At 41.7% G+C, this 14,797-nt stretch overlaps 1 protein-coding gene across 2 annotated transcripts; it reads right to left on the reverse strand.

Moving 5' to 3' along the window:
- Window positions 1–1,068: 1,068 nt before the first annotated feature.
- LAX1 (lymphocyte transmembrane adaptor 1) lies at window positions 1,069–13,301 on the reverse strand. 2 transcript variants are annotated; one of them, XM_021002931.2, is made up of 5 exons: window positions 13,218–13,301; window positions 8,775–8,884; window positions 7,828–7,938; window positions 4,684–4,769; window positions 1,069–3,273 (listed from the first exon to the last, which is right to left on the reverse strand). In XM_021002931.2, exons 1-5 carry the CDS (start codon window positions 13,259–13,261, stop codon window positions 2,395–2,397), a joined length of 1,230 nt encoding a protein of 409 aa, XP_020858590.1. In that variant the 5' UTR covers window positions 13,262–13,301; the 3' UTR covers window positions 1,069–2,394. The 2 variants fall into 2 exon arrangements, with proteins under 2 accessions (XP_020858590.1, XP_020858589.1); XM_021002930.2 differs by lacking the exon at window positions 13,218–13,301 and having other exon boundaries at window positions 8,775–8,955.
- Window positions 13,302–14,797: the final 1,496 nt, after the last annotated feature.

A 14,797-nucleotide genomic window follows, 5' to 3' on the forward strand; every position in this document is an offset into this window, starting at 1 on the left:
TGGCTATTAGAGCTGAGGCCTTGTGAAATCCCTCTGGTTGCAAATACCCCTGGTGAATCTTGGCAGAAGGGCACTGACTTACCTTGGTTACAGGAGATAGGGGAACCACGTTCCCCTCCACCCCTTTAAGCCTTAGGTTTCCTCAAAACTCTGAAGACAAAATGTAGTTGATCTGATCAGTGATCAGACTTTGAGGGGCGGATCAGACATTTTACTTACACCAATCTGATCAAGTGCACACATTTATAGTCTGAACAAAACCATTCTGAAAGGCACTCTGGGAAAGCTCCACAAAACGTGCTTTGGGACAAGCAGCACTTAAAAACATCCTTTAGTCAACTTTCTAAGAAAAATTCAACTATGGTAAGACAGGCCTTGAAGAAACATGAGATCTCAGGGTGTTAAGTCTTGTGGAGGAGAGACTCCACGGCACTGAATCATGGGGAGGATATGAAGACCCTGGAATACTGGAAGTCCACTTGAGGAAGACCACCACTGAGGGAGGGGCCAGGCCAGTCCCAGGAGGAGTTCACCTTGGGGCAGATTGGCCATGTGGCGAGGGGAAAGGTAGCCTCCCATTTTAACTAATTATTTTTGCTAACTAACTACTAAAATCTTCTTACCCACTGAGGCTGTCCAAATGCTATACTGCTCTCTAAATTTAAGTGCACTTAGGAAAAGTCTCAGTCACACTAGCCCAGGTTCCATTTGGCTCTTACACACACACACTCCTGAGGTATCTGATTAGCATTTCCCAGAATGCAGAACACAGGCCCGTGGTATGGCTGCATGACTGGTTTCTGCTTTGTTGTTCGGTGTGACTTCCGGAAAAGGAAATGCCCTTGCTGTCTTAGTATACAGTATCTAGTCCTTAATCACAACTAGCAAGCATCCTCCTTCAACAGCCATCTTTACCAGAAAGAAATCTTTGCATGTGCGTATACACTGTTTCTTCAGCAATAAAGGGAGTCTTATGCAAATATCTAGACTTGATCCCCAGGGTAGATTAATAATTTATCCCAAATTAGAAATATGTACTGTGAACACATGAACAAAACACATATACTATTTCCCTTATCAACAAACATTTATTGAATATTTAGTATATATAAGGTCTGGGTTAGATGCTATGGATGATACAAAGAAATTATGAAAGGGTCTCAGCCCTCAATAAAATTACAATCCAGTTAGGGAGATGGAATATATATGTGAAAACGTGAAAAATATGTGTATATTGACATATACAATGTGATTACAAACACATCTTCTTTGTTATCCCTAACTTTACAGATAAGCAACTAAGACACAGAATGACTTAAATTTGCTTAAGTCAATAGCAGAGCGGGAAGGTATGTAGAATTCTGTGCCTTTGATCTTGGTTCACAGATCGGGCCCTTTTCTAGTTTAGCTCCTTCCCAAGAAGAGCGTACGATCATACGAATGGACCAAATGAAAACTTTCCCCTAGCTTAGTGCTTCTGACCTTGCCTAGACTTCTACACGTGGGTAGACCCACCTAATATCTTTAACTGAGTCCATGAAAACCGAGGTTTGGATGAAACAGTAAAACTGGAGCAGCTTCGGTGAGAAATGGAGATTAGGAGCCAGAGACTGAAAACATTATAATTGGGGCACTTTTATGATGGAGTGTGCTTGTAATATCTTAACTGCTTCCAAATGGAGTTGTAGCAACATTGTTAACGGTGTGTTTTCTGGGATGGGCATTATCAATGTCCCTAGCTTAGAATGATCATTCATTATATTTGCATTACCCCTCTATAAAGTGCTTTGCCATTATTAGAACATTCTCACAGGAGATTTGAAGGGTAAGATTATAGATTTGGAACTGGCAGGGACCTTAGAAATCATCTAAGCCAGGGCTTCTTAAATTTTTTCCACCTGCGACCCCTTCAGCACTTCTTCAACTATGAATTGCAAACTCATGTGGGGTAGTCCAACCCCTCATTTTACAGATGAGGAAACTGAGGCCCTACGAGGTTGTTATTTTCCCAAGCCCACACACGAGTATGGATTTGCTGGGATTGGGCCAGGCTGGAACTTGGACCTAAGTCCTTTGACACCAAGTATATGGTGCTCTCTGCTGTACTACACTTTCTTTTAGATAGGTAGGCCAGATATCAACATTACTATGCCCATTTGGCAGATAATGAAAGTGAAGTACAGGGAGGTAATTAATTTACAGATGACACGTGTACTTGGTAGAACCAGAGCTCAACCCTGGTTCTCCTGGCTTACAGGTCTATGCTCTTTCTACCAGGCTCCATGGCTCAAAAGCAGTTTCTTTCTTGCTTTTGCTCACCCATCACCTCTTTCCACCTTTCACTGGATGGCTCATATTGAAAGATTCTCAGTCCTTCATTGAGTTTGGTCACTGCTATGTGGTTACAGAAGTTGAAGTAGGAAAGAACGTATAGAAAACTCCATCCTGGTTAGTGAGCTTCTGCTCTGTAGTCAGTGCCCTTGCCTCAGTCCCATGCTCAGTGTTGAGCTTCCCCTCTTCAATCACTGCTGGCACATTTATATAATCATCAGAGTCCTCACTATCCATTTCTGCAGATGTGTCTTGGCTATTTCCATCCTGTGCTAATGGCTCAATATTCTCATTATCCCAGGAGTCAAGCGAGTTCTCTCTTGGCTCTTCACATTGGACACCAAAAGGGAGACTGGGAGTCCAACCCAGGATGCCTCCTCTATTTGTTGATGTCAACACTTCCCCTGCATGCAGCTTTTTCCTATTAGGCTCAGCCCATAGGACATTGTCATAAGCTCGGCAATCTTGAAAGGTCACCCAGTGTTGTCTGCCCTGATCCTCCTCATTATCTGCTCCTGGCACGTTTACATAGTCATTAGAGGACAAAGAAGAGCCCTCTGCATCCCCATTATAGTCACTGTCCTCAAGGCCTAGAACCCAAATACTGGTGGAGTCTTCAGCATTCTTAGTGCCACTGTCTCTTTCTATACTGGGTTCACTCTCCTCAGATGTTTGAGGGTTGTGGAGATCCTCACACAAGGAGTCCATTGCACCTGGATTTCTGGAAACTTCTTTGGCATTGGGCACATTGACATAATCCTGTGAATCCTCCGAAGAAGTGCTCATGCTTTCTATGGATGCTCCAACATTGACATAGTCTACTGCAGGAATGAGGTTCCTATGGACCTGGGATATCGCAGTGTTGTCATAGATGCCAACCTCATATCCAACAGCAGGAACACTGTCCCTGCATGACTGGAGGACATGCACTGTTGGTGAAAACTGTCAGGAGAAATGATTTAAATTCATCAGAAAGGGGTATGGAACATTAGCAGAGTTTTTTTTTCCTTTTCCTACTCATGTTGTGATGTATTACTTACAACTTTTGGTTTTTTCCTTTATCATAGTATTTCTAAGACCTTCTGTAGCCTTAAAAATAAGTTAAGCCTAAAAAGCTGTGTCTTGGGTCAAAGATCCAAGAAAGGTTTTTGTTTTCTAGTCTGTTTCACATATGTGTAATGAAAATATGGGATATGGGGTAGAGGTGATTCCTATTCATTTATGGGTTGGACTGGATGAGCTCTGGGGTCCTTCTCTTCTAATCCTGAGTTTCCATGATTATTGTATTGTGATAGTGTATGGAGGCAGACAGTTTTTTTACACACACACATATATATATATATATATATATATATATATATATATATATATATGCAGTTCTCTAATGTTTGAAAATTACTTCATAAATATTATTTTATAAAATCACTAAAGATAAACTGAGGTACAAGCTTCTGGTCTTAATCACTGGATAGTGATGCATAACTGTTAACCAAGAGGGTCAGACTGGCAACCTCAGTAAAGTCAGCAACCCCAGTAAGAAGAAAGGGACCCTCTTTATTGATATACAGCAAAGAAGGGATCTTGGTCGGTATGGAGAAAAGGTGATAGGTTGTTGTAGAATTGGAACAGAAACATTATGATTGGCTATACAAAGAAAGGCAGGCTGGTATTCACGGGAGGCTAATCACTGCCCCTCTCTATCAATTAAGGAATGTTAATTGTTTTATGGAATGCATCTTTCTAATTTTTGCTAGGGGATCAAAACTACCAGACTTGCTGTCTCCTTGGAACAGATTAAAAACTCCCCTAACTACACAGGGACAGGCAAGGACAGCCAACATATCTTTTGGGGATGTTACCAAGTTAACCTGTGGAGCTTAAAGATAACAAATAGATGTTCTGAAAGTATCTCAAGAGCTACAGGTATGAAAGATAATGTTTCTTTTAATTACTTTAAACTAACTTTAAACTTTACTCAGATGGAAAGCAAAATTCCTGAGCCCAGCTCAAGGACTAGAAAGGTCATTTTAGGAATCATAGTAGTATTAATTTAGTTTTCTTCAGAGGTTTTGTGCTGGACATAAGAGCACAAAAGCCAAGAATTCTTTGTTACTGGGGAAAAATTATATATATATGTATGAATATGTGTATATATACATATATATATATATTTGTTTATGTATATACATATCTATGTATTTGTGTGTGTGTATGTGTGTGTGTGTGAGTGTGTGTGATATATATACGTATGTGTGTGTATGGGCATGTGGGCCAAGAATATGGAGGAGTGTGTGTGTTTGTGTGTGTGTGTGTGTGTGTGTGTGTGTGTGTGTGTGTGTGCCTGCGTCTTACCATATGCTCAGAGTTAGGATTTTCTGAATTTCTGGGAATGAGACTCTCCGTACTGAAAATACGAATGGTTCTTGAGTGACGCCGACCTTAAAGATATAGAGGAGCAAGAATCAGAGAGCAAGTCTGAGAAGAGGGGTAGGACAACCCATGAACCAAGTGATGGAACCCTAAATGGATCCCAGTGTTACAGGTGAACCTGGAATTGCTCTGGACTTCAGATATTCATCTGTTCAACATTCAGCAAACATTTGTTAAGTGATATATATATGTATATGTACACACGTACACACATATACACATATATATATACACATACACATACACACATATACATATACACATACACATACATATACACATACATATACATATACACATGGAGCATTATGCTTGGTGCTGGAGGAGATACTAGCTTAGATAAGAGAATGTTCCTCCAATTTGTGGTTTGGGCAGTGGTATACGAAACAAATATAGATAACAACAACAACAAAATCATAGCTAGCATTTATATAGTTTAGCGGCTAGGTGGCCCAGTGGATAGAATGCCTACTATGGAACCATGAAGACCTGAGTTCAAATCTGGCCTCAGGCACTGACTTGCTTTGTGACCCGGGGCAAGTCATTTAACCTTGTTTGCCTCAGTTTTCTCATCTGCAAAATGAGCTGAAGAAGGAAATGGCAAACCACTCCAGTATCTTTGCCAAGAAAACTCCAAATGGGTCACAAAGAGTTGGATACAACTGAAGTGACTGAACAACAACAACATTTATATAATTCTTGAATGTTTGAAAATTAATTTGTACATATTATCTTACTTTATCCTTACAAAAACCTTGGGAGGTATGTGCTATTATTATCCCCATTTTACAGTTCAGGAAACTGAGGCAAACAGAGGTCAAATGACTTGTTTAGAACTTCATGCCTGGTGAGTGTCTCAGGCTGAGTTAACTCAGGTCTTCCTGACTCCAGGGCCAGTCTTTTGTCCACTACACCCTAACCTTAACCTTAACCTAACATGATAAATTATTAAGTGTAAGAAAGGAGTAGGAATGAAGAACTTATACGAGGTCTGAGAGGAAAGCTTGCTATTGACTGAGGAGATCAGAGAGAAGCCCATTAAGTGGGGCTTCTTTTATTTCTACGTTCTTTCTCTTGGCAATATCATTAGTTCCCACGAATCCCATTTTCATCTTTATGCAGGCGGCTCCAAAATCTGCTTGTCTTACCCTCATCTTTTTCCTGAGCTCTAGTCACATATCTCTAAACTCTCCGCTTGATAGCTTTATCCGAATATCCCATAGGCTTCTCAAATTCAACATATCCAAAATGAACACATTTTCTTTCTTACTAAACCCACTTTTTCTTCTAATTTTGTTACTTCTGGTAAGGCCGCCTTCCTCCATCATTCTCCAATAAACCAGGTTTGCAGCATGGGGATTATTCTCAATTTTTCACCCTCACTCACCATGCTCCACTTTCCATGTTCAGTCAATTGTCAAGTCTTACCAACTCTACTTCTTCAACATCTCTTTAACTTGAACTCTTTTTTCTACCCATACTACCATACATACATACATATCATACCATACCATACATACTATAATTTCAGGTCTCAGAGACTAGACTATTTCAATAGCCTCCTAATTGTTCTCCCTGTGTCTAGTTTGTCCCTTCCCCTCTATGCAGCTGCTAAATTGATATCTTTTTTTTTTTAATGTATTTGAGTCCCTTTATATCTCCCAGGCTAGAAATGTGGTGTCCACTTATGGGTTTGATCCCAGTACCGAGTAGTGTAGAACTTTTCACCTGCTCCATTTTCCTGACCAGTGCTGGTTAAATCTCCTTAGACAGTGTGGTGGCCCTCCATTCCCAGAACTAACCCTATTGGTGCCAGATCCAGTGTGGATACACAACAGACTTTAGGTCTCCTATAGCTCAGAATTCCCAATCTCGTGACTTACCAGCTTCAGCTTCCCCAGCAGCAGGAACTTCAGGTGAGCCCTAGCAAACCTGGCCCAGGTTAGTAGTCCTAAAATGCAGATAGGACTATCCCACTGCCCTGTTCTAGACACTTCAGTGGCTACCCATTGCACCTAAAATAAAATACAAACTTGTTTGTCTGGTACCTAAAGTCCTTCATAATCTGTCTTTGGCCTGTCTTTCCAGGCTTATTACACATTACTGCCCCTTGTGCACTCAGTGTTCTGGCTATTCCCCATACTTGGCCTCCCATCTGTTACCCTGGTACCTGGCATGCTGTCCCTATTTGTTTCTGCCTCTTGGAACCTCAGTTCCATTCAAGGCTTTGCTGAGGTGCTATCTTCTTCAAGAGATGTTCCTGTTTCCCCCAGTTATTAGTCCTCTCTGCCCCCATCAATCACTGTGTATTTTTTTCATATAGCCTATATTTACTTATCTGTGAACATGTTGTATCTCCCCAATAGAATGTTAACTTTGTGAAGGCAGGAATACTTTTGTATTTGCTGCTCTAGTGCCTAGCACTGTGCAAGACACATAGTTGGTACTTAATAAATGCTTGTTGTCTGATTGACCAGAGAAATGAGTGATATAACCAGACTTCTGTATAAGATAGATTATTCTGGTAACTAACCTGATATTCTTGTGACCAGAGGATTAGAGGTAAAGTTTTTTCTGTTGCTTCCCACTCCCCATCCTGAGTTGAGCTAGAAGATGATGGCCAGTGACTGGGTAAAGTTAGCGCATGTATGCTTTCACAGTTTATTTTCTTCCTTCTCCTTAATTTTCCTCACTCTGTTTGGATTTTCCCACTTTTCCCTTACACCCCTCCTGTAGCTCTCTACGGCCATCTCATTGGGATTAAATCTTGAGATTCATTGGTCTCATTCTTTCTGTAGCTTTCCAGAGTAACAATAAAAGCAGAAAGATCTTTGGATTATGAGTCAGAAGAGCTGTTTCTGAATATTGGCTCTGTCATTTACTAGCTGTGTGATCCTGGACAAATTATTAACCTCTCTGGGCTTGTTTTCATAATATAAAAATTGAGGAAATTAGAATAATTGACCAGTAAGGTCCCTTTCAGTTCTAAATCTATGCTCCTTTGAAAGCTTAAAGAGATGCCAATTAATTCTTCTGTAGACCCAGGAACATGAGAGAAGAACCTACCAGGCCTCACTTGGCTTTGGGGCAGAAAACCATAGATGTTTTTCGCTCGTTCTCTGGATTGAGACAGCGTCACCAGGGGAACAACAGTGACCCGGAAGTAAGGTACCCGTTCTATAAGGCAATGGGATGAGGGAGATGTCAGTAGCATCTGGGCTGTTGGGTTAGATGGAGCCTCACCTCTTGGGCATGGACTGTACCTGGGAGATTGTCTTGCTCTTACTAGAAGACTAGTCATTTTTCCAGATTAGGTCAATCCCATATGATCCAGTAAAGACAGTAAGAGGTCTTGGAAAGAAGACACCCAAGAGTAGTGGGTTTAATTCATTTTTCATATTAAGTGAACAGCACAAAAATACAAGCAAACCTGTATTCAAATGATCATTGACAATTTTGAAATCAATGGTTAAAATTCTTTAAGAGGACTAAAGCTCTACCTCTTGGGTGGGATTTGTAGTGTTACCACTTAGCAATTTTTGCTGGCTTAGATGAGTGGCATGAAACCTAACCTCAATTCAGTTGGGAGTTTCTGGGTGTGACAGAGACCTCAGGATACTCTAGGGCTACTACCCAGGACTGCCAGGGCTAGGCAAGGGGAGAAGCTTGCCTTGGTTGAGGCAGTGATGGTTGTATTTAGGAGTTAGGGGAAAGAAACTGCCATTTGATAACTTCCTATTTTAATCAATTATTCTTGCTAACTGTGTGCCACTCAGTTGTTTCTGTGCTACTGAGTACTGTCAGTGTGAGCTTTAAATTTCCTCTCCCAGAGACAAAGTCCTAGTCACCTTGTCCTAGTTACAGCTCTCGGGGTATGTGAAAACTGAATAGGACTTCATGCAATTAGTTTGCTCTTCCAAATGGAGCTGGGGTGGGAAGTTAAATAGCCTAAAGGAGGACTTTAAATATCAAGGATAATTTTCACACATGATCTGAAGACAAATTTGACTCACCTTTTTTCCGTTTATTCCAGAACCACAGGGTGAAGAGGAGAGCAGTGACCAAGAAAATGGCAAACAACCCCGCAACCACAGAAAACAGAACACCGGGCTGGTCTTTAAATCTAGGAGAATCACAATTAATCCAGGCTCCTTCTCCCCAGGCTGGATGGTGCTTTGTGTAAGTGCTTAACATCTCAGGGTGCCCTCCTGACTGCACCAATCAATGGATTCCACCACTGACTACACTTCTTCCTCCAGTCTAATTACCCATCTTATCTGTCATTCTCCATCAGATCCTCTACTCCAGCCTGGGCTGCTTTGTTTGCTACCCAGACTACATGTCTTTCTCACTTCTGCCTATATTATGGAACACTTTGGAAGTGACTGGAAGTTACTTTAAAGATCATCTAGACATAATGATGGAAAGACAGATAAAACACTTATTAATGTGTGCCAGGCACTGTGCTAAGTGCTCAGGATAAAAATATAAGCAAGCAAGGCAGGCCCTCCCCTCAAAGAGCTTACATTTTAATTGGAGAAGACAACAAATGAAGAGGAACTGGAAAGGGAATCTGGGTGTAGAGATGGCCAAGACGTGGCATAGAAGTTGCGTTCTTGGAAAAATAAGTCAAAAGCTCTACCAGCTATCCAAGCTGAAGGTTGTGGTGGGAGAAAAGAAAAGTGAAGGAAAGGGGTAGAAGTGGCATAGCCTAAATCTCTCCTTTTATAGATGAGGAGAAGAGTAACTAGGTGGTGCAGTGGATAGAGTGCCCACCCTGGAGTTAGGAGGAAGATCTGAGTTCAAATCTAGCCTCAGATACTATCTGTGTGACCCTGGGTAAGTCACTTAACCCTGTTTGCCTCAGTTTCCTTATCTGTAAAATGAGCTGGAGAAGGAAATGACAAAATACTCCAGTATCTCTGCCAGGAAAACCCCAAATGGGGTCCTGGAGAGTCAGACACAACGAAAGCAATTGAACAACAAATAGATAAGGAAAATCAGGCCCAGTGAAGTAAAGAATCCAATTCAAGGACACACAGCTAGTTAATGACAGAGTCTAAAAATTAAAGAGCCAGCTCTCTTGCTAGGGGTGCTTTCCAAAGTTCTTTGATCTCTCTCTTTCTTCCTCCTCCTTCTCCAATGAACTGCACAACTTCAGGATCCTTTAAAAATTTCTCAAGGCTCATCTCCAAAAAAAGGGGTCCTTCATTTGTTTATTCAATAATAATTTATTAGGTACCTGCTATGTGCAAAAGACTCCTCAGCAGGCAGGCATAGGGGATGCAAAGGTGAAACAAAGCAAAAAAAAAATCAAAGAATAGGCACTCATTAAGTGCTCCTTATATGCAAGACACTGTGCTGTGCATCTGGGACCATCTCCAGTCATCCTGATCTACATCTGGTCACTGGACCCAGATGGCTCCAGAGGAGAAGGTGAGGCTGATGACTTTGCACATTCCTCCCTTACCTAAATCCAATTCACTTGCAATTCACAGCATCACCTCCTTGATGTCATGGTCCTCTTTGAGAATTGTTCCACACAGTAGTGAATTTGAAGACAAGGATGCTGTTATATTTAAGAAGTGATTTCACTTGCAACATGATTTCCTTTCGAATCTTTGAAGTAGGTAGTACAAGTATTATTATCCCTCGTTTTCTATAGAAGAGAACAGTCTCAGAAAGGTCAAGCAAGTTGCCCAAGGTCACACTGTTAATAAATGACCAATCTGGGACAAGCTCGGGTCTATCTATCTCTAAGTACAGTGTGGCTTCTAGCAAACCATACTGCCTCATCTAAGCTAAAATACTGGACTTCTGGGAAAGTCTGGACTATTAGATTTATTTGTTTTCCATTGAGAGAGCAAGCGATTGGGACCAATTGATGATCAACATTTATCAAATACTTACTATGTGCTAAGTGATACAAAGACTAAGCGATGATAGCTATAAAGTTGGAGGGGATGATTTGTAAAGCTAAGGAGACAAGTGGGAACAGGTCTAGAGCTGAGTAAGGGACAAAATCTGGCCATTCTGACTTTCCTGCCCTCATTTGTATTTGCTCCTTACTCCTCTTCTCTCATGAGTTCTCCTGCCTTGGGGGATGAGGGAACAAGGAAAGTCTCACCAGGTTTTTCATAGGCCTTTTGGCGGTCATAACTAAGGAGGAGCTGAGTGGGCTCACCAAAGGTAATCATAATCCCAAAGGGCAGGTTCTCTTCCCATGAACTCGATTTTCCAATGTGCTCTGAGGAAGAACTGTGTTCCCTAAATCCTTTCAACACAGCTGGTCTTGGCTAGAGTTAACCTCAGGCTGATTTTGATGTTGAAACTTGGCTTGATCCTTTCTCTGACTGAACAAAACCCCTAAGTAGCCATACTTCTCAATCAGTCAGTCAGTCAGTCAATATTTACTAAGTGCCTACTTTGTGCCAGACACTGTGCTAAGCACTGGGGATAGAAAAAGAAGTAAAAGACAGTCCCCTGCTTTCAAGGTTAGTTCACAATCTAATGGGGGAAATGATAAGAAAACAAATATATATAAAACAAGCTACAATAAAGGAAAATTGGGAAATAATTAAAAGGGGGGTGGTCCTGGAATGAAGAGGGGCCAAGAAAGTCATCCTGGAGAAGGTGGGATTTTAGTCGGGACTTGAAGAAGGCCAGTACAGCCAGTAGATGGAAATGAGGAAAGAGAGCATTCCAGGAATAGGGGACAGCCAAGGAAAATATTCAGAGCCAAGAGATGAAGTGTCTTGCTCAAGGAACAGCCAGAAGGTCAATGTCACTGGACTGAAGAGTTCAGGGCAAGGAGAAAGGTATAAGAAGACTGGAAAAGTGAGGGGGCTGAGGGCCATAAGTTTTAAAGGACATTGAATGCTGAATAGAGCATTTTGTATTTGATTCAAGAGGCAATAGGGAGCCACTGGAGTTTATTGAGTATGGGAGTGACATGGTCAGACCTTCACTTTAGGAAAATTACTTTGATAGCTGACTGGGGGGTTCCACCATGGTGGTGGCAGTCTTAGAGGAGAAAAGGGGCCATATTCGAGAAAGATATAGAGGTAAAATCAGCAAGCCTTGGCAACAGATTGACTATGAAGGGTGAGAGATAGTGAGAAGTTGAAGGTGACACTTTGGTTGTACATCTGAGAAACTGAAAGGATAGTGTTACCTTTAATAGTAATAGGGAAATTAGCATGGGGGAGGGATGTTTCGGGGAAAGTTAATGAGTTCCATTTTGGACAGGTTGGGTTTAAAAAGCCTACCAGAAATATAGTTCAAGATGTCTGAAGGAAAACTGAAAATATGAAACTGGGGGTCAGTAGAAAGTTTAGGGCAGGATAGAAAAATTTGAGAATCGTCAGCATAGAGATGGTAATTAAATCCAAGGTTGCTGTTGAGGTCACCAAGTGAGAAGGAAAGGAGAAGAGGGCCTAGGAAGAACCTTGTAGTTATCTATGGTTAGAAGGTGTGGCATGGATAAGGATCTAGTGAAGGAGACTGAGAAGGAGCAGTCTGATAGGTAGGAAGGGAACAAGGAGAGAGAAGTGTTCTAAAAACCTAGAGAAAAGAGAGGATCGAATCTAACCCAATCCAATGAGTTCTCCAACTCTCCTACCTTGACCAAGAGTGAACCAAGGGGAATGATTGAAGTTGCAGTCAGTACTGAAAAGGATGGCCAGGGAAATTGTGTCATTAATGAGAAGCTAGATTTCAATGAAGTTGGAAGATGGAAGAAGATGGAAGAAATGAGAAAGGTAAAGATTTAGGATGAAGGGAAGTTTATTGCCCATGGAACAGGCTTTCCAGAGGGCACAGTGGAAAGCATTTGGTTGGAGCTTTGGGGTAGGAGTATTGAAGGGTGTGTGGATAAAGAATTAGGAAGTAGGTGATAGGGAATGGGGTTTGGATGATGGTCTATAACCTCTCTAAGAAAGAAGCTACCCAGGGAGGTTCTTGTGAGAAATGTGCAGCACCTTCTAAGGCACAGGAGAATGTAAACTCTTTGGGAGCTTTTCTGTTTGTATTCTGAGTGTCTACCACAGTGCTGGACACATATTAGATACCTTAATTGCTTGATGGATTGAATTAAATTGAATTTAGCCCCCAATATCCCCAAAACATAGATTAACTAGTTTCTATCATTCAACTTTTTGGCTTCGAGCAGGACAGAATTTGAAATGTACGCACATAGCCTTTTTTCCCCTGGGAAAATCCCCCACTGAGGCTGCTGTCTAGTTTTTACAAAGACACCCACAGTCCTTCCATTCTCCTCCTCCAATACCAACCACCCAATAGATAACAGCAAGTGTGTCTAGGTAGTTTTAGTGGCAACAGCAATGTCAAGAAGGGAGCTTCCCAAAGGAAACCTCCATCCTCCATATAAGTCGGTGGTGAGGAGAGCTCCATCTGCTAGCTAGCCCATTAAAGCAAGTCTTTAAATGAACACTTACCCACTGGGGCTACCAACAGTCTGTGGGACTGTGGTGATTTCCATAATCTTCTCTTTATTCCTGGAGAATAGAGGGATGGGTGTTTCCGTCGTGGGTTAAATTGCTAAATGAACACGTGGGTTGAAAAAATAGATCACATTTTAGTCCTAAGTCCACTCTCTCCTAAATCATCATAGTCTTCTCTGCTACTGATTTCTCATAATAGGTAGCTGACCAGCCCTCTTTAAAAACAGAAGGCCTTTTGAGTTGTTGATTCCCCAGAGCAAAAGTGAATTTGTCTGTTATTTGTATCTAATTATGCTGAATCTAATTAGCTTGTTACCAGTCAGTACCAAACTACATTGCAATCTTCCTGGTATCTGAGGCCCTTTCTTTCAAGTGCTCCCTCAGTTTGTTTTTCTTTCTTTGGGGGATTCACCAATCTGAATTATTTAAAATCAAACTCACAGGATTAAAGGATCTAGAGGGATCTTACAGATCATCTAGTTCAACTCCTTCATTTTGCAGACAGGTGAACTGAGACCCAGAGCAAAGAAGCAACTGGCCCAAAGTTCCAGCATGGTTTAGTGGAGAGGACAATGTACTCAGAATCAGGAAAACCTGAATTCAAATCCATTATACTTAGTAGCATAGTGATAGATAAATCATTTACCTCTCTATGTCTTATTTCTCTCATCTCCAAAACAAAGGAGTTGGACTCCAAGACAGTGCTGAGTTGAAGAGCCAAAATTCAAACCTCTGTCCTCTGCCTCCCAGTCCAGTTCACTTTCCACTGTGATATTCTGTCTCTCACACAGAGAAATTTCCACTTTTTCCATTCCTGACTTCCCAGCGTTCCTGATCCCACCCTCCTTCTTTCCTCAACAAACTCCTTTGGACAATCCCAGTCCTCGCTATATTTGTCCTGGCCTGGTTGGCCTCACTTGTAAGAGCTAGCTGAACTCCACCTATGTGCATCCACTCTATGCTGCAACCTGTGACCTGCCTCTGGATCTAGAGGTGCTTTAGGGGACATTTTGTGATCTTCGCTTCCTTGTGGGTAGGCATGTGGGCGAGGAGTATGGTGTGTGAAGCACTGAGTGAGGGAGAGATAACCAAGTGATAGAAGAAGTAGAGCCTCCTTGTGCTGTTAGAAGGAAGCTGGCAGCTTTACCGGAATGGAAACAGAGAGTCAGCCACAGGAAGCATCAGTTCCAATGTGCTGATGTAGCAAGAGGCACAGGAAGTGCTGATCAGTGCTCAACGTGACAGCAGAACAAATATTTTCAGTGCTTACTCTGTACTTAGCATTTACCTTCCATTCTGTAGTATGTAATGGGTTCCTTTTGAATGGAGAGAGGGGCATAAATCACTCTGGGCCCCTGGCATGGGAAGGGTACATTCTTCTTCCTGGATTTCGGAGACAGTTAACTCACAGTTGGACTTCTCTTTTCTTAGGAATTAAGAAGATGGCAGCACTCCCACAGGTTGCTTTGTCTATATATTTTCCTGACCCTTCCTTTCTTTACTTTTACATATTCCCCTGGTAGAATGTAAGCTCCTTGAGGGCAGGGACTATTTTATCTTTGTCTTTGCATCTT

The sequence above is a fragment of the Phascolarctos cinereus genome, unplaced genomic scaffold (genome assembly GCF_003287225.1).
Source record: "Phascolarctos cinereus isolate Bilbo 61053 unplaced genomic scaffold, phaCin_HiC Scaffold_5;HRSCAF=322, whole genome shotgun sequence".
Lineage (NCBI taxonomy): Eukaryota > Metazoa > Chordata > Mammalia > Diprotodontia > Phascolarctidae > Phascolarctos > Phascolarctos cinereus.

Excerpts from the sequence above, each read along its gene's own strand:
- LAX1 (XM_021002930.2), bottom strand. The coding sequence starts at position 8,955 with ATGTTAAGCACTTACACAAAGCACCATCCAGCCTGGGGAGAAGGAGCC. Across the intron at positions 7,939-8,774 it reads CTGGAATAAACGGAAAAAAG|AACGGGTACCTTACTTCCGG; the intron begins GTGAGTCAAATT and ends ATTGCCTTATAG. Across the intron at positions 4,770-7,827 it reads CCAAAGCCAAGTGAGGCCTG|GTCGGCGTCACTCAAGAACC; the intron begins GTAGGTTCTTCT and ends TATATCTTTAAG.